The 26,867-nt window shown below is 40.6% G+C and overlaps 2 protein-coding genes across 4 annotated transcripts; both read right to left on the reverse strand.

Moving 5' to 3' along the window:
• Positions 1 to 26: 26 nt before the first annotated feature.
• LOC139387886 (protein-lysine 6-oxidase-like) lies at positions 27 to 5,702 on the reverse strand. 2 transcript variants are annotated; one of them, XM_071134216.1, is made up of 8 exons: positions 5,431 to 5,702; positions 3,930 to 4,778; positions 3,687 to 3,795; positions 3,141 to 3,272; positions 2,300 to 2,453; positions 1,692 to 1,787; positions 1,421 to 1,536; positions 27 to 1,153 (listed from the first exon to the last, which is right to left on the reverse strand). In XM_071134216.1, exons 2-8 carry the CDS (start codon positions 4,564 to 4,566, stop codon positions 1,147 to 1,149), a joined length of 1,251 nt encoding a protein of 416 aa, XP_070990317.1. In that variant the 5' UTR covers positions 4,567 to 4,778; positions 5,431 to 5,702; the 3' UTR covers positions 27 to 1,146. The 2 variants fall into 2 exon arrangements, with proteins under 2 accessions (XP_070990317.1, XP_070990316.1); XM_071134215.1 differs by lacking the exon at positions 5,431 to 5,702 and having other exon boundaries at positions 3,930 to 4,786.
• Positions 5,703 to 16,188: 10,486 nt separating this feature from the next.
• LOC139388377 (eosinophil peroxidase-like) lies at positions 16,189 to 22,367 on the reverse strand. 2 transcript variants are annotated; one of them, XR_011629277.1, is made up of 14 exons: positions 22,312 to 22,367; positions 21,892 to 22,051; positions 21,510 to 21,694; positions 21,233 to 21,365; positions 20,883 to 21,012; positions 20,550 to 20,756; positions 19,786 to 20,149; positions 19,421 to 19,581; positions 18,957 to 19,215; positions 18,643 to 18,813; positions 18,201 to 18,438; positions 17,829 to 18,108; positions 17,174 to 17,709; positions 16,189 to 16,959 (listed from the first exon to the last, which is right to left on the reverse strand). XR_011629277.1 is itself a non-coding variant. In XM_071134994.1 (13 exons), exons 2-13 carry the CDS (start codon positions 22,047 to 22,049, stop codon positions 17,701 to 17,703), a joined length of 2,295 nt encoding a protein of 764 aa, XP_070991095.1. In that variant the 5' UTR covers positions 22,050 to 22,051; positions 22,312 to 22,367; the 3' UTR covers positions 16,189 to 17,700. The 2 variants fall into 2 exon arrangements, 1 of the variants encoding a protein (XP_070991095.1); XM_071134994.1 differs by having other exon boundaries at positions 16,189 to 17,709.
• Positions 22,368 to 26,867: the final 4,500 nt, after the last annotated feature.

Below are 26,867 nucleotides of genomic sequence, written 5' to 3' on the forward strand. Positions count from 1 at the left end.
GTTTAAATAAGAAAACAAAATCACAATGAATGTCACAATGATTTATTCAAGTAGATTTCCTGGAATACATCAAAACGGTGCAGTTATATGAGCTTTATCATTGCATAAATATCAAACAAAACAGGACAAAATAGATAGCTCGCAGAAAAACCATAAGTAAAAGCATTTCACAAAACAAATGAATCCTAATTCTGTTTGAATATTTGGTTCAGCGCACAGGCACAGTATGTACAGTATCCAGTACTATATGGGAAATACTTTTACTCAGGGATGGGCAACTTGTGAGCAAAACATTTTAGTGGCCCACCTCTTGACAGAGGATACATTTTAGAGTTAAATCCCTGCAATTCTACACATTTTGCAATGGGACTGAGAGAATATTTTTCCATTTTATATCAAATTTCATGCCAAATTTAATTTTTGGAAGTTGATTCCTGGGCCTACAAAAAACGGATCTGTGTACTGCTAATATATACCAATATTCAAACCCTTTAATGTAATTTTAAAAATCTAAAGTGACCTTGAACATGAGTTGTAAACATACAAGCTATAGCAAGCAAATGTGAATAATTATAGAAAGAGTGGATTAAAGTGATGATATGTTTGACGTAAAACACATACAACGATGAGGGAAATATGCCATGGTTAAAAAAAAATTGTATCTCACCATGCGCTACATTTTGTGCTTTTTAAGCAAGCTGAAGATGGATTCCATACAATGTGGTGCTGAATATTGTAATTGATATGTAAAAAACAAGCCATTTCGAATTTTGGTGGGGTTTTAACATCTGAAATTCAATGTATTTGGTTTAGACCTTTTAAAACCAACTATAGGCTATGTAATATAGAGGCTATACTTTTAATTCTAAACCTATCAAGTAATTAGATCCATGTTTTATTACCTCCTCATTGAACATACAGAATGGCTTTACAAAAACATGCTTAATTTAGGAATAAAATTAACCTTAGAGTTTTTTTTTTACATTAACCGGAAAAATTGGTCAACTGTCAATTTGGTAAGAGTATGGCCATTTTTACATAATTGCAGTTATCCATGTGTGCTTTATCCACACATTTTCTGTCATTTTCTGCTATGGAGTTTTCACAGAATTGCTTCTCAGTGGTTTGGAGAGTGACATCCACCTCTTAATAGCTGAGAAGAAAATAATAAAGAATTTCATCACATACAGCACATACAGCAAAACACACAGCATAATATTTCCTGTAATGTGAGTTCTGATTATTAGATGGTCACAATAAGTTTATAAAGTATTACTGTCTGGCACACTACAGTGAATAAGATGCTGAGTCATGTGTTGAAACTTGGGCTGGTTTCCTAGACCTACTCCTACTCCCGACTCCTACTATAAAAAGCATGCACAATGTTATGCAAAATGAGATGAGGGATTTCAAGACTCACTGTGAGACGTGACATCCTGACACATAGGCGTAGTTGCCAGTATAGCGGACCTCACAGCGCACAATGTTGTTGCTGTAGTCAGACTCTGGAACCTGATAGCTGGGGTTCACACTGATCTAAAACACAAAAAGATCAAAAAAAGGGTAGAAGTACAAATGTTTCATAGCGTTTCATAAAAACAACAGAAATTCTTCTTAGAGATGGTATGGGAATGTGTGACACAGTGTTCAGCTACAAAGTGCCAATAATGTCATCTGTTTTTGTGACAAACCTTCAGGACATAGTTCCCAGGTTTCACATCTGTAATATCAATCCACTGGCAGTCGATGTCTGCGTTATAGGTATCATAACATCCTGGACTAAGGCCCTATAACCAAAGGAGCAACATGAAACCTCTGATTAGACAACAGTAAGAAGCACCTACATGCCATTACAGAGTATCAGGGTAGGGGTCAATTCCATTTCAATTCCAGTAATTTTCAAGAAGAACATTGAAATTCCAATTCCATTTATGTTCAATTATTTTAAATGAGAAACATGTGTAATTGGAATTTGGTTTACTTTCTGAATTGGCTGGAATTTAAATGGAATTGACCCCAACCCTGCAGAGTATTTAACTGCATGTATGTGTTTTGCTGGACATCATATCCTGGTACTAAACAACTAGTTATACAATCTAGACATACAAGAAGAGCAAAATTGGCACTGTCCAGTTATTAGTTGAGAGACGGGATAAAGCAGGAAAATCATCCATGGTTGGACATTTATGGTTTATTTTTTTTATTAGGATCCCCATTAGCCGACGGCAATGGTGACAGCTAGTCTTCCTGAGGTCGGATTGTCAACATGACATAAAGCAACAAGGGTTGTGTTGGTAACCTGGGTGTGTGAGGTGCAAGCAAAGCGTCTGTAGTAGCCGTAGTCACAGGAGCTGTCCTCCAGGCAGAAGCTGGCCTTGTGTCCCTCAGCCACACTCCTCCCACCGGAATCCAGCAGGTCATAGTGGCTGAACTCGTCCATGCTGTGGTAATGTCTGGAGAGAATCAGGACAATGGAGGTTGATCAGTGTAAAATAACTGATTCAATAACTTGGTCATCACTTTGGCTGGCATTCAATCAAACATGCACTGTAGAAAAATGAAAACATGTTGTTCCAATGCTGAGGAATGCATAGGAAAGGGTTCAGGTCACAAATCAGTTGTACAAAAACCAACTACAGGATGTAAGTCAATATGTTAACTGGAACTCTGCCAAATGTACCCCATACTTGATGTTAGTACATTATGTGACTTACTTCAGAGCATAGCTATGGGCTGAGGTAATGTGAAATGCAGACGTCTATGGAATCAAGAGAACTGGCATATTTTGAATGTATACAGGTTATAGACGTCTCTCTCTGAAGGTTCTGGCTACACATCCAGAATCACATTTCTCAGGTGCAGTACAAGTTGTGTTTTGGAATCAAATATTTTGAAGTGGAAATTGGAGTCAAATACATTACCATAAAATGTTGCAATGCTATATTTGACAGACCAATGAGTCTGAGACCAGTATGTTAATGATCAATAGAAGGACATTAATCTACTCTGTAAGACAGAGAAAGAAAAAGAAAGAACAGCACAAACGATACAGTGTTTGTGTAACTGGCAGATAGAGACAGAGAAACATACAGATCTGGACATAGGTGGAAAGTCATATAGACAGACTGGGAGAGACTCACTGGTGACAACTGTGCCATTCCCAGGAGTAGCGCGGTCTGCTTGGCAGGAAGTCAGCCGTCCCCTGGTTCTTCACACGTTGTGGGAACCTCAGAAGCATGCGGGTGTCATAGTCTCTTGCTCTGTAGGCTGAACTGCCACACCAACACAACATCACAAACTGAATACACTTTGGACACAGAATTGAATAGAGTGCATTTATAATCCAAATACCTTCTTTTAAATAAAGTGTTTGGTCTTACATTTATGGGAAAGGTTTGGTACAGCGAGTAGTGATTCCTTTTGAGAAGGATATGGTTGTTTGCGTTAGTTTTGATAATGAGTTTACCCGTTTGACTAGTGATGATTTCTCCATGTAAACTGAGGAGCGTTTAAACGGTTTGTTGAATTCTACCAGTCGACACTTACAACTGGCAGCAGGAATCTATTTAGGGCAACCTTAAACCACAAACGCTCAAGAGTTACAACTCACACAATCCGACTCACACAAATGAAGTTGTTGGACAATAACCTTCTCTTTAAATCTGTAGTGTTTGTTCCAATAGTACCTTGACAAGCAGTTCTCTTCGTTTGCACATCGGAGGTTGTACATAGGAACTCTCTGAACATATGCAGAGGCTTGAATGTAGTATGCATCTGGCACAAGATCAGGCAGACCTAGAGGATATGTATTTGTCTTAATCACAAGTTAATGTTATAACACAGAATGTATCTTTTTAAAGCTACATGTACTGGGAAAATAATTCTGCAGCAAATGCATCTCAAATTCCAACCAATTCAACCATTCTTACCGTTCTGATGGTACCTTGTGCCATATCCAGGTCTCTCTCTGCGCCTGGGACTCTCGTACACGTCATAGTAATTGTAGTAAGGATTATCTGAATCTGAGGTCTTGTATGGGTTGTAAGGATCATCTCCTGCCATCATGTCTTCTCTTCTCGGCGATGGGGACGGTTTGTCCTGTGTCCCATTCGTCGTGCCATTTGCCTTCGTTTCTGCAAGGCCACTTGGATGGGAATCCTGTTGCTGGTGCCCCTGTCCCCTAGGGGGCCTTGAAACTCGAGGTGGTATCCAGCGCGGGCGCGCTCCTGCGCCGGACACTGTGTGAATAGATGAGGGAAGCGGTCTCGATGAATCAGAGGGTTTGTTGGCTTCCCCATCGCTAATGATGGTGACAGGTCTCTCTTGGACTTGCTCTTTATCGGCGCCTCTTTGCTTTGGTGGTCGATATTCCGAGCCGTGACTCAGAAGGCTAAAAACCTTACCATTGTGCGCCCATTGTATTGTCTGCCGTAATGTACCTGCGGCTTGGTTATTTCCTGGCCTTGTCTCTGGTGGATTCCGCTGAGATTGGACAGTTTGCAGTATGCAAACCAATAAACATACGTGCGCACACGCATAAAGCGTGACAAATGAACGCACTCCCATAATACAACTAATTCAACTAAATAGGTTATGATGATAATTACTAATATTTTACTTTATGTGGTATATCATTTTCCCGTTGAAAATAAAGTACATTCAATGACTTTTCAAAGTAAGTCTAATTTACACTACATTAAATGCTGAAAAACCTGCACCAGTATTGCTATGTTCTCCACGCAACCTCACGTCGTTCTGTCCAGAGTCTAGCAGATGCGCTAAGAGTGGGGAGGAGGAGGAGTTGAACACATGAAGTTTCTAATTCCGTTGTTAGACAAGCCCAGAATGGCATGGTGCTCATGTAACAACTGGATGGATAGGCTACTTGACGCCGACCCTCTTAATGGGTCTACTCCAGAGTTTAATAATATAAAACCACGTCTTGTGTTTTTCTTGCACTGTCTGACGTTATTATAACTGTCAGCCATGTGCGGTGTAATTAACATGAGTTTCAGATGTGTAGCCTACAAACTAAACATGTTAACTAACTAACCAGTTAAATTACAAATATTTCTATATGAAACATTTTCAACAGGTCCCTCAGTTAGTAAAATAATCCCTATGTCACCTTGGTCATCAAGGTAGAATCACTGATGTGTGGACTTTGCTAATGACTGCTTAGGGCTTGCAAAAGCACATCACAGTATAAGCACATAATCACAGTCACAATGCCTTTCTACAATTACCCCACCCAGGAAATAAATCTGGGAGAGAGCACACACACGCACGCACAATTTTATAAAGTCAGACTACTTAAAACAATTCTGATTTTGCAACAGTAGGCCTATTTCTTATAGTATGTGATAAGAAAATAACAAGCTCATTGGCCAGATCAGCAGAAACGCAAATGTTAGGATAAATAGCACTTACTTTGTTGGATGACCTCTGACAAAAGTGCAACCTCATCGTGCCAAAATGGTCTTTGCACATCAACTTTCTCACAGGAGCTCTAAAATGTAAACATGTCATTGCGATGTTCACTCACATAAACAAAAACTGAACAAAAAATTCCAGCTTCTTTCCCTTTGGTCCTTTTTTGGCAATGTGTTGCTCTTATTTTTAAGCGTAGCTATATGAATTTATGCAGCAGTTATTCTATGCAATAAACACATTGCGGTCTCTCTGTTCTTTCATTTGGGACTGTTTCAATGGTGCCTCAGATTGCAGTATGACCACGTTGATCCCTAAAGTCCTGGACATATCGGGAACTTTTAATCTTCCCTTACAGTATGCCAAAGAAAACACTTCCCTGTTGTTAACACTAGGGACATAATATATAGTTGGGTTACCTTAAATCAATGGTTTTCATTTTTCTCTGTCATGTCGTCTCGGAAATGTATTTTTTAAATGACTGACCACGACTGTACTGCAGTACCAGATTTTAAAAAATCACCAGAACGCAATACATTCTAATCTCTCAATCCACAGTCAACACTGCTGGACACTATCAAAATGCATACTATGTAAAAAAATATATATATTTAAAAAATATACACTAAGATCTTATTTTACATATCCTGAAACTAAAAGGCAGCCATACTATTTCCATACCCACATTTTACACTAGGGGGCAGATTGTAGCAAACTAAAGTAATGCATCTGGTTTCTTACTCTCCCATGGTTTTGTAACAGGAATGTTTTCCATTGGGGACTGGGCACTTTCTATTAATAATGATTCATTAAACAGTTTTTTTTGGCTAATCAATGTATCCACGAGTCCTTTTCATCGACCACACAAAGAGACAATCTGAATGAGAATCTGGAAAGAAGCACTTGTGTATGACCTCCGATAATTATAATAAATGACCATATAATTTATTTTGGCCCTAAATCTTCTTAGAATTTGTCAGACCACACACTGTGGAAAAATCCAAATTTATAGAATTGGCTGGCCAGTACTGAATTATAAAATAGTCTTCTCTGCACGTTTCAGACCAGAGTCACATGACTTGACATCATTCCTTGTGTAAGCTCTCTGAAGGCGAATCAGAGCCAAGAGGCATGATTTGATCTCCCCCAGAATGTGTCCTCCCTCCGAACGTCTTGGAATTGTCTTAGACACAGAGATGTATAGCAGACGTTTGATCCAGTGAGGTGGGAGTAGCCATCGGCCTCAGATATAATCAAGACACACAGTTCAATCTAAAAAGGAAACAATGACAACCACGGGGATACAATGATCTATTTACGTTTACAGGGCCCTCAAATGTAAAAATACGTTCCTGTCTTTGGAAAGAACATCAAATCAAATGTTATTTGTCGCGTAAACATATTTAGCAGATGTTACTGCGGGTGTAGCGAAATTATTGTGTTCCTAGCTTCAACAGTGCAGTGTTAACAATTCACAACAATAAAGATAAAATAATGGAGTTAAGAAATATATACATATTAGAACGAGCAATGTTGAAGTGGCATTGACTAGAATACTGTAGAATGCAGTATATACATATGATATGAGTAAAACAGTGTGTCAGTGGAGGAAAATGTATATTTAAAAAAAGAAAAATGAAAATTATAACTAAAATATAGTTGTTGCATAAGTATTCAGCCCCTTTGTTTAGGAAAGCCTACATTAGTTCAGCTATAAAATGTGGTTTAACAAATCACATAAATTACATAGACTCACTGTGTGAAATAAGAGGGGTTGACATGATTTTTGAATGACTTACCCTTCCTCTATCCCCCATACATACAACATCTGCAAGGTCCCTCAGTCAATTATTGAATTTCAAGCACAGATTCAACTACAAAGACCAGGTATGTTTTGGAAAGCCTCATAAAGGACAATGATTGGTAGATGGGTAAAAATAACAAATCAGACATTGAATATCTCTGTAAGCATGGTCATGTTAATAATTATGCTGTGAATGATGTATTAAACCACCCAGACACATCCAAGATACATTCATCCTTCTGAACTGACCTGTAGGACAGGAATGAAACTGCCCAGGGATGTTATCATGAGGCCATTGGTGATTTTAAAACAGCTACAGAGTTCAATGGCTGTGATGGGAGAAAACTGAGGATGGATCAACAACATTGTAGTGACTCCACAATAATGACCTACATGACAGTGAAGAAATTATACAAATATACAGAATTAAAATATTTTAAAAAAATGCATCTTGTATGCAAACAAGGCACTAAAGTAATACTGCAAAAAAACACAGAAAAGGAATCAACTTTTTGGCCTGAATTCAATGCCTTATGTTTGGGGCAAATTCAACACAACACAATACTGAGTAACTGCCTCCTTATTTTCAAGCATGGTGGTCGCTGCATCATGGGTATGGCTATCCTTGACATCTGCTAATACTGGGGAGTTTTTCCAGGATAAAAATAAACGGGATGGAGCTAAGCACAGGCAAAATCCTAGAGAAAAATTTGCTTCAGTCTGCTTTACACCAGAGACTGGGAGAGGGATTCACCTTTCAGCAGGACAATAACCTACAACACAAGGCCAAATCTACACTGAAGTTGCTTACCTAGAAGACAGTGGATGTTCCTGAGTGGCCAATATACAGTTTTGACTTAAATCTGCTTGAAAATCTATGGCAAGACTTGAACATTGTGGTCTAGCCATGATCTTGACAGGGTTTGAAGAATCTTTTAAAGAATAATGGACCAATATTGCACAATTCAGGTGTGAAAAGCTCTTATAGACTTACCCAAGAAGACTCACAGCTGTAATCGATGCCAAAGGTGTTTCTAACATGCATTGACTAAGGAAGCTGCATACTTATGCAACAACTATTGTTTAGTTATTTACCTTTTATTCATATTTAAATAATGTTTGACTTTTTCTTCCTCTTTGACATTACAGAGTATTTTGTGTAGATTGTTGACAAAAAAAAGTACAATTAAATACATTTTAATCACACTTTGTAATACAATAAAATGTGAAGAAATCCAAGGGGTCTGGATAATTTTGCACTGCACTGTATGTGGTGGCCCCACAAAGCTATCTTAAGATCACGAGCGTCTGCTAAATGACTCAAATGTAAAGTTTTCCGTTAGGTCGTATAGGCTACATAGATTTCTTATAAGTTCTATTTCCAGTAAAATCCAACAGATGGCCTATCTTTCCAGAGAAAGAAGAGGGAAGACATTTTAATGATTCATTTTGATGGTGTTTTGGACATGATTTGATTGCAGAGACTAGACTCTTATGATTCAGCATACTAAAGTAACATACCATAAGTTCCCCAAAAAGTAAAAATTATGCGCAGGTGTTTTTGGGTTGGTTCTTCTTGGTCCACCGAAACAGAACCATCTGTACTGGGTCATGGTTGTTTTTCCTCGTAACTCATTGAATCACTTCCCATGCAGCCTCCGCTCTCTCCGTTAAGGGCAGCACAGTGTTCCCTAGACAGTGGAACCACATCTGCAAGCCATTAACCCAGTTCGTTTGTCCACGTTGCTGGAATTCTCGTTTTCTGACTTTGGGCCCAGACAGACTAGTGGACACACTAAGAATTATTCAAAGACTGCCACTTATGGACAGCAAAATCAGCTAAAAAATAAATAAAAAGTTTAGATAAGAAACCATTGTCAGCAGTATAAAATGAGGCAGCAGGCATAGTGGTGCTCCTACTATGACCTCCTCCTCTTCCTCACATTCACCCCAATACAGCTTATTCCTTTAACCCCTCAACTCTTCTATCCAGGCACAATTTCCGCATTTATATCCCCTTTACAATCTCAGTCAAATTATTTATCAATTCTTCACTTTCACATCCACCATCACCAAACATTTGAAACCAGGTTGCCACTTCTACACTGCAGACAAATAAACATCCAGACAGACAATTTCAATGTTTTCTTTCATAGACAGCAGGTTTCCATTACTCAACTTAAGAGTCTAGAACTGAATCTGGGCAGCACACACATATACACACACCACAGGCAACGTGGCATTCAGCACGTAGGCTGCCAAATATTTGTAGGCCCATACACAGCATCCAGGAGGAGGAGCCTCTCACACTGTACTGCCCTGGCCCACAACTACACTGGAGCTTCTGGTTTCACTCCCACCCCATAATGATCAGTACTTTTCAACCTCATAAAGTATGGCATCTGAAATGCATGGGAGGAGATTGTCTGTGACTCCAAGTGCATGAACCCTGAATGTTTGAACTTTGCGCATACCAACCGCATAATGTAATGATGTCTAATTAATTTATCTTCTTTCCCTGGAAAATAATCTGTGTGCATTGTCTAGGAAACATGAAAGCAGATATGGAAAGAAATGTACAGGATGTAGTAAAAGTAGGAATGACAGAGATGTGAGGGGGGAGAGTGATATAAAAGAGAAAGCCAGGTCAGACAAGTAACAAGCAAGTAACAGACAAGTAACACAAGCATTTTCCCCTACACCCGCAATAACATCTTCTAAATATGTGTATGTGACCAGTAAAATTTGATTTGATAACAGCTTGGACTAAAAATATTGGCCTAATTCAAAGCAAATGTCTTTGAGGTGGTCATAATGAAGTCACAACAACTCACTTCACCAATGCATATGAAAAACACATTGGCACCATCTATTGGGCGTATAATCTATTGCAGTCAAACAGCAAAACAGTGCTGTGGTGGCCCTTCAGTTTTGAAGTTAGTGGGCAAGGTGCGAATTACAGGGAAACCAGGGGGAGCTCAGGTTCACTGAATGAGAAGTTAGCTCCCATAAATGCTCATCTAAATAATGCTAATTTAACCATTCCCTATTTGTTAAAAAGGTAGTGTTAAATATGTTTTACAGTGGTAAATTAAAATAAACACCTCCATCTATCTGTCATGGTTTAAACCATTTATTCCTATGTGGAGGCACTATCCACTCAGTAGTGCTGGATTTCAGCCTCAGCTGAGCCCCTGTCTGCATATATTTTCCTTTGTATGTCTTAATTTTGCCATTTGTTTGCTATGGCTCCTTGATAAAAATAGCCTTTATTCCAACACATTAGATTTATCCATTGATTTATCATTGTTTGCTTTTGTCAGCCAGCTGTTTAGAGCACTCATTGTATTGTTTTTCAGGTACGCGCGGATACTGGTGTTCTCCGTGCCCAGAAGTACAGCGAACAAAAATATAAACACAACATGCAAGAAATTCTAGATTTGACTGAGTTTACTGAGTTACAGTTCATATAAGGAAATCAGTCAATTGAAATACATTCATTAGGCCCTAATCTATGGATTTCACATGACTGGGAATACAGATATGCATCTGTTGGTCACAGACACCTTAAAAAAAGGTGTGGCTCAGAAAACCAGTCAGTATCTGGTGTGACCACCATTTGCCTAACGCAGCGCGACACATCTCCTTCGCATAGAGTTGATCAGGCTGTTGATTGTGGCCTGTTGTCGCACTCCTCTTCAAACGCTGTGCGAAGTATCTTGATATTGTTGGGAACTGGAACATGCTGTCGTATACATACATTCAGAGCATCCCAAACATACTCAATGGGTGACGTCTTGTGAGTATGCACAGTATCTCTGTGCATTCAAATTACCATCGATAAAATGCAATTGTGTTCGTTGTTCATAGCTTATGCCTGCCCATACCATAACCCCACCTTCACCATGGGGCACTCTGTTCACAATGTTCACATCAGCAAACCGCTCGCCCACACAACGCCATACAGCACACACTGTCTGCCATCTGTCTGGTACAGGTGCACTTGTGTAATGATCATGCTGTTTAATCAGCTTCTTGATTTACCACCTGTCAAGGTGGATGGATTATCTGGCAAAGAGAAATGCTCACTAACAGGGATGTAAACAAATTTGTGCACACAATTTTGAAGAAATAAACTTTTAGTGCATATGGAAAATGTCTGGGATCTTTTATTTCAGCTCATGAAACATGGGACCAACACTTTACATGTTGTGTTTATATTTACGTTCAGTATAGTAGACCATTTATTTAGCTTTATCATTTTTTAACAATAGTTGTTTTCTTCCCTGGATCAGCCGATGATGGGCAACAATATCACTAGACAACTAGCTTACAGCTAGACACCAATGCACATCCAATCCATCCAACAAGTAGGCTGGCTACACGATAATGACAGTAGGCCTATAAGGTGATTCTTTCGGTCAGATTATTTAGGATTTGTATGCCCGTGTGAAATGTTTCCACAGTGAAACATAATGAAATGTTAAGTCGGGATAGTTACACTTACAGTGCATTTTCCCAGATCTCCAAGATCCATGATTTGTACAGGGTTTAAGTTCAACGTTTCAATTAAATTGTTAATATGCCTAATAAAGACAAATAACACTGTCATAAATGTCATTAACATATGGAAAGAAAGGTATTGTTTTGTCACGATCTGTGAAGACTCCATGCATTAACTCATGAATTATGGACAACTCATGAACTAGGGTGTAAAACATGTTTTGAGTCAACTCATGTATTATATTGAATATAGGCTACCTGTTCTGCATGTATTCATGTGTAAAATTGCCTCGGCAAAGAGGGTAGGCTACTGGCAGTGGTGTTGGCCTGGTGGAGGGTAAACGCAAGTAAATGCAGTTATCCAAACTTTTTCAGAAAAATTCACTGTATAGGGAGTTTTTTTGTTTGTTTTAGAAGCAGAGTTTACCCACCTATTGTTTTTACCACTACATCACTGGCTACCGGTAGGCCTATTTGAAGGCGTGCTAATACACATTGTAGCCTAGTGTAGTAAGTTGACCGTGTGTGTTAGGGTAAACAAATTGACCAAAAAATTTACATTTGTCAGCAAGAAGCATGCAGGCCTAATCAATGACCATAGCGGAATGTCATTAGGAACACTTCTTGGTGTTCTGTAACAGATGTCTACTTCCATTCATCAAATGGCACAAGTAGACATGCAGTTTGGATCCAGGAATTATTTTGGAATGGACACATACACAGGTAGCCTACTTTTTGAAGTGATTTGTTTGACAATCAGATGAAAATATGACTGGTTGTGTTCATGACACATTAAAAGGTAATAAATGTTTACCGTTTAAATGACGTCTTTATTAATAGGCCCATACAACCATTTCTAGAGCCCCCAGAATGTCATGGTGTAATTCACTCTTGTGAACTTGTGGAAGAATAGACAGTGCCACATTTACTCAGAAGTTGCAGGTACCAAACAGTGGTAAGTATCTTGGTGGACATTTCACAAAGCAGTTGTATTTTAAGAGACCTACAAAACATTATTTGTGTCTCCAACTCGCTATGAATGTTGTCTACCTTGTACGGTGGGGTGGTTAGAATCGGTTTGTGCAGATTACATTCATGTGATGTGTCCTCAGTAGTGTTCTCCTCTTACACTTGGCTTGCAGTCAAGAGGCCCATCCAAGCAACTGCATCAATTTATCAATTTTGAGATGACATTCCATGACACAATGTTAAAAGACATGTAGCTTTAACGGTCATAGGTTGTCTTGCAAACACAGTGCCTTCTCACTCACCTTAAAACAAATCCAGTGAATTTGCACATACAGCACTGTACAGCTACTATTTGAACACAGCCTTTCCCTTCAACCAAAACGACCAGAGGAGCCTGTTTATCAGAAACTGTCATGGTAGGAGACAGCACATTTCCCTCCCTTTCAAGGGTATGTCTGGGATTGAATCAACAATGAATGCATCTATGTGCTGCAAGTCCTGGGCATAGATGTCATAGACAGGTTATCCTTTATATTAAAATAAAAAAAAGTCAATGGCCAAAGAGGAAAACACTGAAATTTAGATGGCCAACGATGGAGGTAAAACGACAACATATTCCAAGGTAGTTCAGATTATTATGTGTTTCTTAGGTAGTTGGGTGCACCTTGTTTTCATAGAAGGTACATGACGTAATTGAAGAGGTCTGCCGAAAGAAGGTGTAAACAAGCATCCACTTAATTTGTCTGCAGCCTGTGACAATACTTATTCATTCATATGATAACTTCTGCAATATTCGTAAATGCCGCTTTCAATGTCAGGTCAGAAAGAAAACCTGTTTTCACATCAGAATACGGAATTATCTGCCTGGAGAACCTAAACTGCATCAGTATCAACAGTCTGGAGAAGGTTTACAGACTCTGGGGAAAGTTTGTCGTTTGTGTAGTCCAGGAATGTGATGAGGGCTGATGTGCGGTGAGAGTGCCTCCCTAGCAGAGTCTCCAGCCAGTTTGAGGATTTCATTGACCAAGTACTCCAGCACGCCAGCCAAAAACACGGAAGCTCTACACCCGACCTGTTCGGCGTACTTCCCAGCCCGCAAAAGTCTGTGAATTCTTCCGATTGGGAATACAAGTCCAGTACGGACAGAGAGATTATTTTCTTTTGCTTTGCCCTTCCCTTTCATACTTTTCATCCCAAGAATCAGAATGTGTGGAAAAAACCCATACTATGAGTAGAGACACAGTCCAGGCCTGCCCTCCACATGCTCTGTACACAAATAATATGCGCATGCGTCTTCCTTTACTTCTTCTTTGGTATCATGGCGTTCGCACATTTGTTTGTGCATCACGCCACCTGTGGTCGATCGCGTTATCTTTTGTGATACAAAAATAAAAAGGAAGGGGAAAAGACTCCACCAACTCACCCTACACTTAGATACCACTATTACATACAAAAATAACAAACAAAAACACCTCCATGCCACTACTTTGACCCTAACTGATCTTACACCTCTTTCGTTCTACACACGCTGTAACTCTTCTGCAGGAAAATCTTGTACACCCAAGTACTTTTCTGCAGCTGCCACCACAACATATATTTTCTGGGATTTCAAATCAAATTGATTCATAAAACCCTTTTTACATCAGAAGATGTCACAAAGTGCGTATACAGAAACCTAGCCTAAGACCCCAAACAGCAAGCAATGCAGATGTAGAAGCACAGTGCCTAGGATTTATGTTCCATTTCTGAGGTACAACTGATTTTTAAATTGTTTAATTTAAAATTGTATCTTGTTATTTTACCAGGTAAGTTGACCGAGAACATATTCTCATTTGCAGCAACAACCTGGGGAATAGTTACAGGGGAGAGGAGGGGGATGAATGAGCCAATTGTAAACTGGGGATCATTAGGTGACCGTGATGGTTTGAGGGCCAGACTGGGAATTTAGCCAGGACACCAGGGTTAACCCCCCTACTCTTACAATAAGTGCCATGGGATCTTTAATGACCTCAGAGAGTCAGGACACCCGTTTAACGTCCCATCCGAAAGACAGCACCCTACACAGGGCAGTGTCCTGGGGTATTGGGATATTTGTTTTAGACCAGAGGAAAGAGTGCCTCCTACTGGCCCTCCAACACCACTTCCAGCAGCATCTGGTCTTCCATCCAGGAACTGACCAGGCCCAACCCTGCTTAGCTTCAGAAGCAAGCCAGCAGTGGTATGCAGGGTGGTATGCTGCTGGCATAAAACATGTCAATGAATGTTAAGAAGAAAACCTTACTGAAGCACCAATTCACATCAGTCTGTATTGGCCTAGGCCTACTACTTACCATTCACCCATCATCATCATCATCCTCTTCACTGCCTCACCTTCTATTCTACTCTGACCCTGGCAACCTCAACCTGTATCTCTAGCACTGGGCACTTCTGATCCCCAGCAACATGGGCCTCCCCACAATTGACACACACTGTTTTTTCCACCGATACTACACATTCCTTTGTCTCATGCCCTCCTACACATTTCTCACATCTTGGAATCTCCCTCCTACACACTGCACCTTAGTGGGTTCTTCACAAAAGCTTTCACAAGATAACTGACATATCCTAACATGACTTTGTCAGGTAAAGACTGCTTCAAAACGCAAAAGGACAGACAATGTGTTCTCTATTCCGCCACGCTCGCCACCGCGTCTGTGTCGCACCAAACGGCAGGCGTCACAGATACAGGGAATCTTTCATTTCAGTTGTTCCACCTCAACACTTAACGCCACCCCAGTAATCACACACCGAGTTCCCAGTTCCGAGTTCCCAGTTGTTTTGAATGCGGCATGAGTTGCCGAGTTGTGACGTTTCACCACTTACCTTTTACATTTTCAACCAAAAGATAACAAGAATTATTTAAAAAAATTACAAACTTATCAAAGTGGAAAATGTAGATAGACAATTTTGACCATATTGTCAATGTCAAGCAAGCTAGCTAACTTTATTATTAGCAACGTTAGCTAGCTTATTAAGCTAGCTAAAATGTAATTGGTTGAAGAATTGGTCCGACTTCAAAACCACTTGAACACAATCATGTCGGCTTTACGACCTTCCACTTTCCAGTTTCCCACTTCCCAAGAGCACATGAATGCCACATTCATGTTGTGAGTGATCTGAAGAATGACTTGTCTGCTTTGGAGGAACGACTTGGAGTGTTCAAGTGCTGGGGGTAATGCAAGAACCATTCTCACCATTGACAGCTGAAATCACAGCCATGTTTGTTGACATTTTCAGTTGTGCTTGACATCAGAATTCAGGGTCCAGGGATAATACCTGAGTTTGCTGGTTATAATTACGAGTTGGGGGTGCGTTCATCTGTATTTTTCCCAACAGGAAGGTCATATTTACGAGTTCACGACATGAATGCGGCATCTATTTTTTTCATCTCAACACTTGGAACAAGGAATAAATTAGGTCAACAGTACACACCATGTCAATTATTTTGCCGTCTTATTTAAGAATGTTTATTTTCTGATGCAGTTCATATTCATGCAATAAAACACATGATTACAGTGTTTCAATAAAATTTAATATTTGTGAAATAAACCATAAAAAGCGGCAGAGAAAAAGGATACAAGTGCAGTGCACATTTAAATAAGCACCAAATTCAGGAAGTGTGCAGAATCTTAATTTCTATAGTTTTGTTGTATAATATTAGTTTTTTTCACTTGAACATCTCACCGAACAATGTTAAGATTGTTTTTAATAAACTAATTACACAATTATAAAAAATATGTTACTAGAACTGTTAGCTAATTTACAGTAGATCCATATAGAGGAATTCAGCGCTAGTTTTCATTTTTGTTTATTTATAAATGTACTTTATAATTTGTAAACGTTTGGATTTTTTTTAAATAAAGTCCCCTTTTTCATTCCTTTTGCACAAATAAATGCATTAAAAAAATTCATACAGTATTCCTTGATTTGTTGACACGGAATGAGTGAACAACACATACAAAGTCACAGTAACAATGGCATAACAAAATATCAGATAGAAGAATGCAAATATATATATTTTTTAATGCAAAGAAAACTATATCGCCAGGCACCCCTATTTGGAACAACCCCACATTACCTCCAGCGTTTAATTACAACACCCTTAAGTCCTGGTTCCAAAGTGGCATGTGAATTTTGAACATGTGTGCTATGATGGCTCTCTACTGTCATTCAATCGATAACAAGAAAAATGTGGGTTAAATCATGGTCAATTTCTTTAAGTTCTTACAACTAAGAAATCTTATTCATTCACTTCAACAGAATTTGGATTAACCTAAGGCATATAGCATAGAGAAAATACTGAAAGAAGCTGCTCTGCCAAAGAAGTTGATTGCCAAGTTATATCAAGGGTTGATTGAAACTCTACCTGATAGTTCAGAACCTATAAGGAACATTTAAACAGACCTGAAGGAAGAAATTGAGGAGAACTATTGATCACAGATATGTGAAAACGTTCATACCTGCTCCTACAACCTTAGACATACATTATTGCAATTCAAGATAATTCATAAGACTTACTACACTCCTGCCAAAATGTATTATATGAATCTAGAAATGTCATATCTCTGTTGGAGATTTGAGAGCTCCAGCCCCATCCCCCAGCAATTTACCAAAACAGTTGTGGGCGACCACTTTGTTATTGTTATTATTTGATTGCCCCTTTAAAGAATGTGATATTTCCGTGTGAGAAAATTGAGAACCCCAGCTACCTAGTTTGATATAATAAAAAGCTACTATGTATTTTTGTATGCTCATAAAGAAATATGGGTATACAGTAATATGTATCAAGCTCAATAAGTGTGTTACTTTTGTATTTCTACTTTGTTGTTTATATTTATATTTTAAACATTACCATGAAATGTTTCCTTCTAAATGTAGTTCAATACATATAATGGAAAGTGGAGAACTGCAGGGTTGGGTTGCTGCTGGGTCCTGAGGGTCAAGCGGGCCTCAAATCAGGGGATCTAGAAAGGAATACAGAAGAAGAGGGTGACGTTAGAAGAGAGTGATGAATGGGTTATGGATGGGTGAAATGCCAACTCGGTGCAGAACTATTAACTTATACTGAAGTTCAACCAATTACCTCATTGTCCTGGTCCTGTTGTTGTTGCTCCTGGTTCTGATCCTCCTGCTGGTTATGGTCCTGTTTGGCCTCTGTAGGTCTCTCCCTCCAGGATTGGAGGTTTAATTGCTGGATAGTGCTGCAGTTGATGAGTCTGTTGTTCCCATTATCAGGGATTCTGAAGGGGTCACGCGGCACGGTCAAAATGCCAGTGTTGTCACAGATGATCCGACCCAGAGAGGCACGACTCAGGCTAGCCCTCTGTGCCGAAGTGAAGACGCCTGGGTTTTCATACCACAGCCTGGGGACAACAGGCAAGATTAGGACACATGCATGCTCTGACAGATGAAACACACTTGAACAACTCACTACACCACATACAAAAACACACACCTGTCTCCCTGGCGGATCCTCTGGAACTGGGTGGCGATGAGGCAGGCAAAGAGAGGCCCTACGCGGCCCCTGCGAACAAATGGTTCAGCCACGCCCCCCATCCACACGTCAATGTTAGCTGGGGTGCCGTAGAGCTGCAGCAGTCTGCGGGCCAGGTCTCTGTTGTTCAGAACTGCACCCAGCTCGGCCTCGTTCCTAGGCGTTGAGAGCCCACAGAATGTACGCCAAGCATTGTAGCCTAGGTTAGGGAAGAGAAAGTAAATAATGACTGCATGGAACAGATTGGTAGAGATATATTGAGGAAGAGAGAGAGAGATGATTGACATTTTGGAGTTGGTGTTAACAACCCTAAAGCATTAGCTGTAATATGTCAGTAGAACGGTATAGATGTGTTTATCTGTGGTGTCAGTATAGTGGTATGGAGGATAAGGCAGGTGTGTACCAGGCAGGCCATGGTCGCGTCCACGCTGCATGTTGAGGGAGCCCAGGTCCAGAGCCAGGTGTTCTACAAACTGGAAGAGTCTCTCCCTCACAGCGTCCACCAACATGTGATCTTGGGTGTTCAGCTTTGCTGGGCGACCCACCAGACCACGGATCAGAGGGTCGATACCACCTAAAGAAGGACAGAGAGAGAATAGGATGTTTACATTTGTAACCTTTTCCCCGTTATATGCTGTTATTAATCCAGAGAGTGAATTAGCTTACAACTGGCAAGAGGTCTGCAAAGCATCCATCCCTATGTGTCCCACCACTCACCCTCAAAAACTAGCCTCCAGGGGGTGAAGAAGGCCTTGAACAGAGGCACATTGGGGAACATGGCATTCTCCATGTAGTTGCTGTCCAGGCGGGACAGAATGGGCTGGATGGCCAGGTGGGCAAAGCGGTAGGCTGCTGTAGCAAACACGTTGGCAATGCTGGGATCAATATTCTCGTTGTATCCAGGGTAACGGCCCAGCTGCCGGGCCATGGCGTCTGGGCCCACGATGTGCGGCAGGTAGTCCCGGAACACAAACAACTAGGAGAGTGAGAGTAGATTTATTTTTTTGGTGTGTATTTGATAGGGAAGCTGTGTCAATGTGAGAATATTCGAGAATAGTTATTTGTGTGAGAAGGAGAAGCAGAGGGAAGGAGAGCGTGTATTAGAAAGTATGCCCTGGATGTCTCGTGGAGACAATGAACTGACACCACGGCTATTAGTGATATATGTCAGCTTGTGGTACCTGGGTGTAGGCGCCCATGATCTTGCGAGCCTCCTGATAGAGTGTCTCAGCATCCCATTGTGGATTGAGACGACTCAAGGCACGGGCCAGACGGTTGTGCTCACGCATGAACATTGTGTGAATGGATGTTAATGCTATGTTCTCATCCACACGGGCATCACCTGGCAAACAGAGACTTACTGGTGAGGCCAAATAGTGATTGAGAAGAACATCATACACATTGTGTGTCTGTATCCAGATAACTATTGTACATGAAAGTCAAAGAATGACTCTAGTTTTCTATTTCTGCCATCATTCTGTTCCTTCAACTTTAACCTAAATATACATTGGTCTACTCCTCAGACAAACATACTTAAAAGGCTAACCTGCAATGAAGCAGGGCACCTCTCTGGCATTGGTGTCATTGGTGACTCTGCTGCGGGTGAAACACATGTTCCCCTTCAACTTAGTGAAGGGTAGAAACTCGCGCCCTTTGTCTGTGAAGTTTTTGTTGACACGCAGCAGGCCCCCATTGTTGGTGAGGTCACGGAGGTCACGTGCCAACCCCTCCTCAGAGCCGTACACTTGCCCCAAGTCAAGGAAGGCCGTCAGTGAATTGATCTGCTCCCTCTTCGTGGCCACGCCACCGAAATTGAAAGCAGACTCTCCTGTGCCGCATGCGGGCGCTGATCGGAAGACTGGGATGCAGCTGTCTGGGCCAGTGGGCAAGCGTGGGTCTCTGGGAGGAATCTGGGCATGGAGGAAAAGACATGGTAGAGGGTGAAGACTTAATAATTCATGGACCATGGTTAGAAAATACCAATATATACAGGGATGACTGTATACACTCTAAGAAAAAAGAGTTCCAAAAGGGTTCTTTGGCTGTCCCCATAGGATATCCCTTTTTGTTTCCAGGTAGAACCCTTTTGGGTTCCATGTAGAACCCTCTGTAGAATGGATTCTACATGGAACTGAAAGGGGTTCTATCTGGAACCGAAAGGGTTCTATATGCAACCAAAAAGGGTTTTTCAAAGGGCTCTCCTATGGGGACAGCCGAAGAACCCTTTAAGGTTCTAGACAGCACATTTTTGTCTAAGAGTGAAGTCATAGTGCCTGCTGTAAGTGGTGTGATGTGAGAGCTGTGACTGACCTGGATAGGGAAGCAGGGCTCGGAGCGCTCACATTTCTCGTTACAGTCCAGGCCGTTGCTGAAGGAGCGGATGCTGGGAGAGAAGGGCGTGAATGTCAGGTCATGGTCGTTCCACTGGCCAAAGAGGGTGACAAAGTGTGTGAACTCGCCATCGTTCACTATACCAGAGTCATTGGTTGCCAGGATACGGTTAGAGACCTCCCTTACCTGCACAAAGGGAGGGAAGGAAGGACGGAGGGTAGAGGGAGAAAGATGAATACAATTATGATACTTTATATCTAACTTGTGGCAACATAGTAGCAGTTATTCCAACTATGTTTATTGTTATCATACCAGAGGGAGCACAAAGTTGTTGAAGCTCGTGTTTCGGTCCCAGCCTTTGGGTCGAGAGACCCCATCGTCATACTGAGCAGGCAGGAAACGAGTGAAGGGGGTGTTTGAGGCTCCAAGACGAGGGAACTTCCTAATAAGCATAAAGAAAATACACATCAGAATTGAGAAACCTCACTTGAGAAACTCAAGGGATATGGCCTCATCTACTGCGGCCTCCGTAGCCAGACCTCAGACATACACTGATTGCTCTTCCCCTTTTATTCCAACCTATACAACGACTGTGCACATTACACAAGGCTATCAAATTGTTGAGTGAAAATATTAAACCCGCCATGCCCTGGTGCTCTTACAGGTTGTTGCAGACGCTGGTGGCTGTGCGGTACTTGTTCATGTTGGGTGTGCTGTGGCAGGAGGGTTTGCTGACACGAGCTGCACAGCCAGTTACCCGGACAATGGTGTCTAGCTGCTCTGCTGTAAGCAGGTCTGAGAAACGAGAGCGATAAGGAAGACTTGTAATAAAGAAAGTGTACTTATTATGACTGTGTGTGTCTACGTCTGAGTGAATACGTATGGGGAGTTTTTCACAAAGTGAATGTGTGAGTATCTGTGACGGTGTGTGTGACTGACCTGTTGCGTTGAGCGAGCGTTTGTGCAGCCTGTGCGTGCTGTGGACTTTCTCATGGATCAGTCTCAGGGTGTTCTCCAGGTAGTCTGCAGACCGTACAGCAGAGCGTGTGTCCCTGGCAGGCTGCTTCAGGAGACGTAGGACATCAGAGGGCCTGGTGGACTGCCCACGCACTCTCTCCAGACTCCTGGGATATGGATAAGCAGATGACAGAATTATGAATAGAAACATGCTCCTATCAGTATACATGTAGATTTAGTGTACTAATCATTAGAAATTACATTACATGTCTCTTCGACTGACTGAGAAAATTGTGCTAGCACAATTTACAAAGACAGAGATTGACGACTACATCTGAAGAGGTCAACTGTCAGGTTCACTTACTTTTCTCGGGAGTACTTGTATGCTTCATCTACAAGTCTCTTTGCCTCCTCCACTGAACTGTGAATGAAAGGGCCACCCAAACTTTCCTCTGTAGACAGGGCTGGCTGGCTGAACATCAGGCACCATCCCAATGCCAGGAGGGGAGGAAATGGCTTCATCTCTGAAAAAAATGGAGGGATAATCAGATGTCATCCTTTAAAAAAACATCCTGCTTCTTAAATGTAATGTGTGCGTCTTTTTGCTAATAACTTGTCTTGTTAACTACAGAGACATCTCTAAAGTATTCAAAAAATACAGCTTTTGCACACAATATTAATAACACAATCATGCATGGATCAGAATTACCATGGACAACAGAAAGAATTAGAATAAAACCTGATTATCAGACGAGACAAGAGAAACAGTGTATAAAATTGTTACCTTTGTTTGAACAACTCTTGTTGTGAAGTCTTTTTATGAGGTCAACTCTTGTCTGAAGATGTATGGTGCGCTCTCTAACTGTTCTATTTATGGTCCATGTTGCAAAGCCCCGCCCCCTGTCATCTGTAATTTCTCAGATGGGGTGACTGACAGTATGTAGTTCCTTCTTACTTCTTCCAAAAAGTCTGCCCTTGCCTTAACCTAATCAACCATTGACTGATAATATTATTTAACATTTTACTGTAGTGGGCAAAATAAGGGTCACACTGAGTGTTTCTTGGTAGTCTTAAACAAATCTACTTTGAAACAAAAGTATACACCTCACACACATGGTTTACGGGCTTAAAAAAAGAAGACACCTGTGCCATGTCAGATTTTAAATTCCAATACTACACTTTCTATACATCACAGAATACTGAAATATAACAAAACTGTTTGACATAGAAACACTGTTTGCTGAAATGTTTATTAATTATGAAATTGTGAAAAATATTCATAACATTCCACCAATGAGGCAACTAGTTAGTTTGACTGCAGGACAGGGCAACTATGGTAATATTGATTCAATCAAGGCAAATGGTATTTGATTGAACATGAAAAATAAGACTTACTCTCAACTGTCTTTGCTTAGTCTATAATCTGGCCAGCTGTTTCCTGCTAGAGCCCTTTTGCAGTAACATGAGTTATGTGATTGTGATGATTAGCTATATCTTCATGGTATATGGTCTGGACAAAGAATAATTAATGAATAACTTTATTCTGGGCTGTATACTCAGAGCTTCTCGATATAGGCACACTTACAACAGGCACAATAAAACAAATTTGTGACCTTTGACTGTTTTAGTTTTTTTTGCAAGGGGCTCCCAGCCAACCAGCAAAATGTATAAATAGTTCAGCATTGTCATGTATTGTCATGTTGTGTCTTGTTTCTGTCCTTTCCCTTCACCCTGTCTCCCTCTGCTGGTCGTTATTAGGTTACCTTTTCTCCCCCTCTTTCCCCCAGCTGTTCCTTGTCTCCTCCTAACTACCTCGTCACCCCTTTTCCCACCTGTTCCCTTTTTCCCTCTGATTAGTCCTCTATATCTCTCTCTGTTTTTGTTCCTGTCTTTGTCGGATTCTCGTTTGTGTTACTCATGCCTGAACCAGACTATCGTCGTGTTTGCTGCAACCTTGTCCTGTCCTGTCGGAATCTGCCTGTCCATCTGAGCCTACGTGTGTTTCGTCATTAAAGTAACTCTGTTTTGTTAATTCGCTTTTGGGTCCTCATTCACGCACCATAACAAGCATTCTTGTTTGCGATGCATTTCTTCTGTGTATTGTCTTAATGAATACATTAATAGATGATTTTATTTTTTATCTAGAACCTAAAAGGGTTCTTCGCCTGACCCTGTGGGAGAACCCTTTGAAGAGCCCTTTTTGTTTCCAGGTAGAACCCTTTTTGGTTCCATGTAGAACCCTTTCCACAGAGGGTTATACCTGGAATCTGAAAGGGTTCTTCAAAGGGTTCTACTACTAGGACAGCCGCAGAACCCTTTTGGAACCAATTTTTGTAAGAGCGCAGTTATACAATATAAAAATGATTCAGGGAAATTGACATCATGCAACAGACTTGTGCATTGTGATTGAAATATGTGCTTTAGGATTGTATCGTAAAGCATTTATCTCAAGTCACAATTCAACTTTTCTAAAATGAAAAATGGTCTGTTGTGGTCAGATCTCAGAGTTAGCTATAGTCTGTTTTTCACACAGGTTTTGCTTTTTGTTGTTGCATGTCTGTTGTCATCATGCTCTTTCAAAACTTGAATTGTGTTGTTACCACACGGAAACTGTTACTTGAGAAAGAGACCTCAATAGGGAAGTTTCAGTAAACAAAGCAAGGTATTTAACTCCTAACATGACTAAGTTCATTTGACATTAAATAGACACATAAATGCTTTGGACCTTGTTCAGATATTCACCATCATACTTCCTCGTTTCAGGGAGTGACACTTTATTGATATTATCATGGGAATGGTGTTGTACAGAAACAATGTGCGGATGCACTGAATTTGCACAGGGAAATTTGTGGTACCATATTGTTATTTTGTGTTGTTCTTTATGGAATGTGGAATGAAGAAAGACAAAAGGAAAGCCTGTGGTAATATTCTGCCTGTGATGATGATGTGTGTTCCATGATTAATCGAGTTTGGGGTTTGTGTCTGGATGAGCATTTAGTCTCCTGTCTGACAGTGATACTGCAGTATTACCTGTTTCCGAACACTTAGACCAAAACAGAGTTTTACTTTGCCTGGCTGATTACTAATTGCTTGGACCCGCCCAATGACAGACATGTAAGACAAGGGTTGCAACGTGCATTGTTCCTTGGAGCATGCCGCTCTGTCGTGTCTGCCAGCCCCTATGTTGCATTGATCTGTTGTAGATTCTCAGAACTCATGTTTTACAGATCCACTAACAGAAATATCACTGGGAAAACTATGAGTCCTTCTGTGATACATGGCCCACACAGGAAAGTGTTTCTCCAGTCCGGACAGTTCCCTATATTGAGGTTTTAGCAACGTTTACCAAGACATGGTTTCTCGTTGGCTAATACTATGACACAGCAAAAACAAATTAGAAGCCACTTGATTGCAACAGTGGTGGGAGGCTTGCAAACTGTCGAGCAGTTAGTTGCCCCCTAGCCCCTACACCTTAGGCCATATTACTTCCATGGCCTATCCAGTCCTCTCAGAATCCTGCCATATGGGGGACAAAACATAACAGGTTTCTTACACCTATGCAAGTCAACACATTGTGGTATCAAGAATCAATGTAAATACCTTGATCTATAGTTAAGGTTTGGCCCAAGAAGTGGTCTTATTTTACAGTTTTCTTTTCAATTGCATTGGTGCAGTTTTCACAGGTATGTAGTACATTTTCACAACGCTTAGTACAAAAATCTAAACAGATCATCAAACAGGCAGTCGTTTCAAAACTCTAAGACCATTTTTAATTGACTTAGTACAATGCACAAAATCATACAGTAACTTTTTCACTAAACTTGAGTGTTTCATCTAGAAATACCAAATATGGGTAGTTGAAGCCGAAAATGGCGACCGGAGTATGGGCGATTGCATGTGTCGAAAGGAGTGGGTTTATGGAAAGCGTGGGTTTATGGAAAGCGAATCAGCTAACTGGGCAGATTGGCTGCCAGACCATTTTGCATGGCAGATTGGGCTGCACGATGAGTTGATGAGCCGGTGACCAGTGCATCGGTGTCGTGTTAACGTGCCTGCTGACTTGAAGTGCTTCTTACTGGATATAACAGTCGTGTTGCCTTCATTTATTTTCTCACATGATTTTATTTCAAGTTGGATAGCAGCCTACACAAGAAATAACTCATATTGATGCATGGTGACAACTGTCAAGTTTGGTGGGGCTGTTTTTCATGGTTTGGGCTAGACCCCTCAGTTCCAGTGAAAGGAAATATATATATATTTTTTTATAATATGTATAGAATTTTCCAATAAAAAATAAACAAAAAAGACAGAGATACAAACATTGACATTCATTGTACTGTTGAATGGGATGACAAATTTAGAGGACAAAAGAAAACTTAACTCACACATACACAAAATAAAACAAATTCTATTAGGTGGTACATATATAAGAAGACAGCATATAGTCATTACAAGCAGTGTAGTTAAGCCAAAAATAAATATTGAGTGGAGTACAGCACAGAGTAGCAGCAGACCATCAACCCAGTTAGGAAGCTGCACTAGACCATTTATCCAGTATCGGCTGCCATATTTTGTAAAACATTGGACTTCAACTGGAGGGATTGTATCGAATCTTTTCCATATGTTTTACATTCCCTAAATCCCGTAACCATATTTCAAAGGTAGGTACAGTCTCCAATTTCCAAATTTCAATATGATCATTTTGGCTAATAGAGTACAAAATGACACAGCCTTCCCTTCCTGGTTATTCCCATCAACAGTACCAAACAGAGCGATCAATGGGTCTGGGGCTGTAACTCTATCCAATGGCTTTAGATACTGTAAGTAATCAAAAATGAGAGCCCAGTAAGCATGTAACTTAGGACATGTCCAAAATAAGTGGGTCAACGTCTTCTCATCCTAATTGTTCCTCCCACACGGCGGTGAGGTGTCTGGGAATATCTTATGCAGTTTCACTTTTGAGTAATGTAACTTGTTTATCACCTTAAACTGAACAAGGTTGTGTCTGGCATTCACTGAACTGTGGTTTATATTCCTGAGAGCTTCTATCCAGTCCTCATCTGAGATTTCTGAACCAAGTTCCTGCTCCCAAGCTATACAGTCTAGAGACCGATCCTTTTGAATGAGGTTTGACAAGGATTAGGCTATTTAATGTAGGGTTATTTGGCTCAATGCCACACTGTAGGATGTGTGTCCTTAAGAAATTCCTGATTTGGAGGTATTCGAAAAAATGTGTTGTTGGCATGTTAAACTTACCCTGTAATTGTTGAAATGAAGCTAACTGACCATCACTGTATAAGTTAACAATTGTTGTGAGCCCCTTCTCCCTCCACTGTGAAA

Source organism: Oncorhynchus clarkii, chromosome 29 (genome assembly GCF_045791955.1).
Source record: "Oncorhynchus clarkii lewisi isolate Uvic-CL-2024 chromosome 29, UVic_Ocla_1.0, whole genome shotgun sequence".
In the NCBI taxonomy this organism is placed as follows: Eukaryota; Metazoa; Chordata; class Actinopteri; order Salmoniformes; family Salmonidae; genus Oncorhynchus; species Oncorhynchus clarkii.

Coding starts and splice junctions, on each gene's coding strand:
- LOC139388377 (XM_071134994.1), bottom strand. CDS start 22,049: ATGAAGCCATTTCCTCCCCTCCTGGCATTGGGATGGTGCCTGATGTTC. Junction 21,013..21,232: donor ACCAGCGTCTGCAACAACCT/GTAAGAGCACCA, acceptor TATGCTTATTAG/GAAGTTCCCTCGTCTTGGAG. Junction 18,814..18,956: donor CTGGAGGCTAGTTTTTGAGG/GTGAGTGGTGGG, acceptor GTCCTTCTTTAG/GTGGTATCGACCCTCTGATC.
- LOC139387886 (XM_071134216.1), bottom strand. CDS start 4,566: ATGGGAGTGCGTTCATTTGTCACGCTTTATGCGTGTGCGCACGTATGT. Junction 3,273..3,686: donor GAAGAGAACTGCTTGTCAAG/GTACTATTGGAA, acceptor TTGGTGTGGCAG/TTCAGCCTACAGAGCAAGAG. Junction 1,537..1,691: donor CTGGGAACTATGTCCTGAAG/GTTTGTCACAAA, acceptor TTTGTGTTTTAG/ATCAGTGTGAACCCCAGCTA.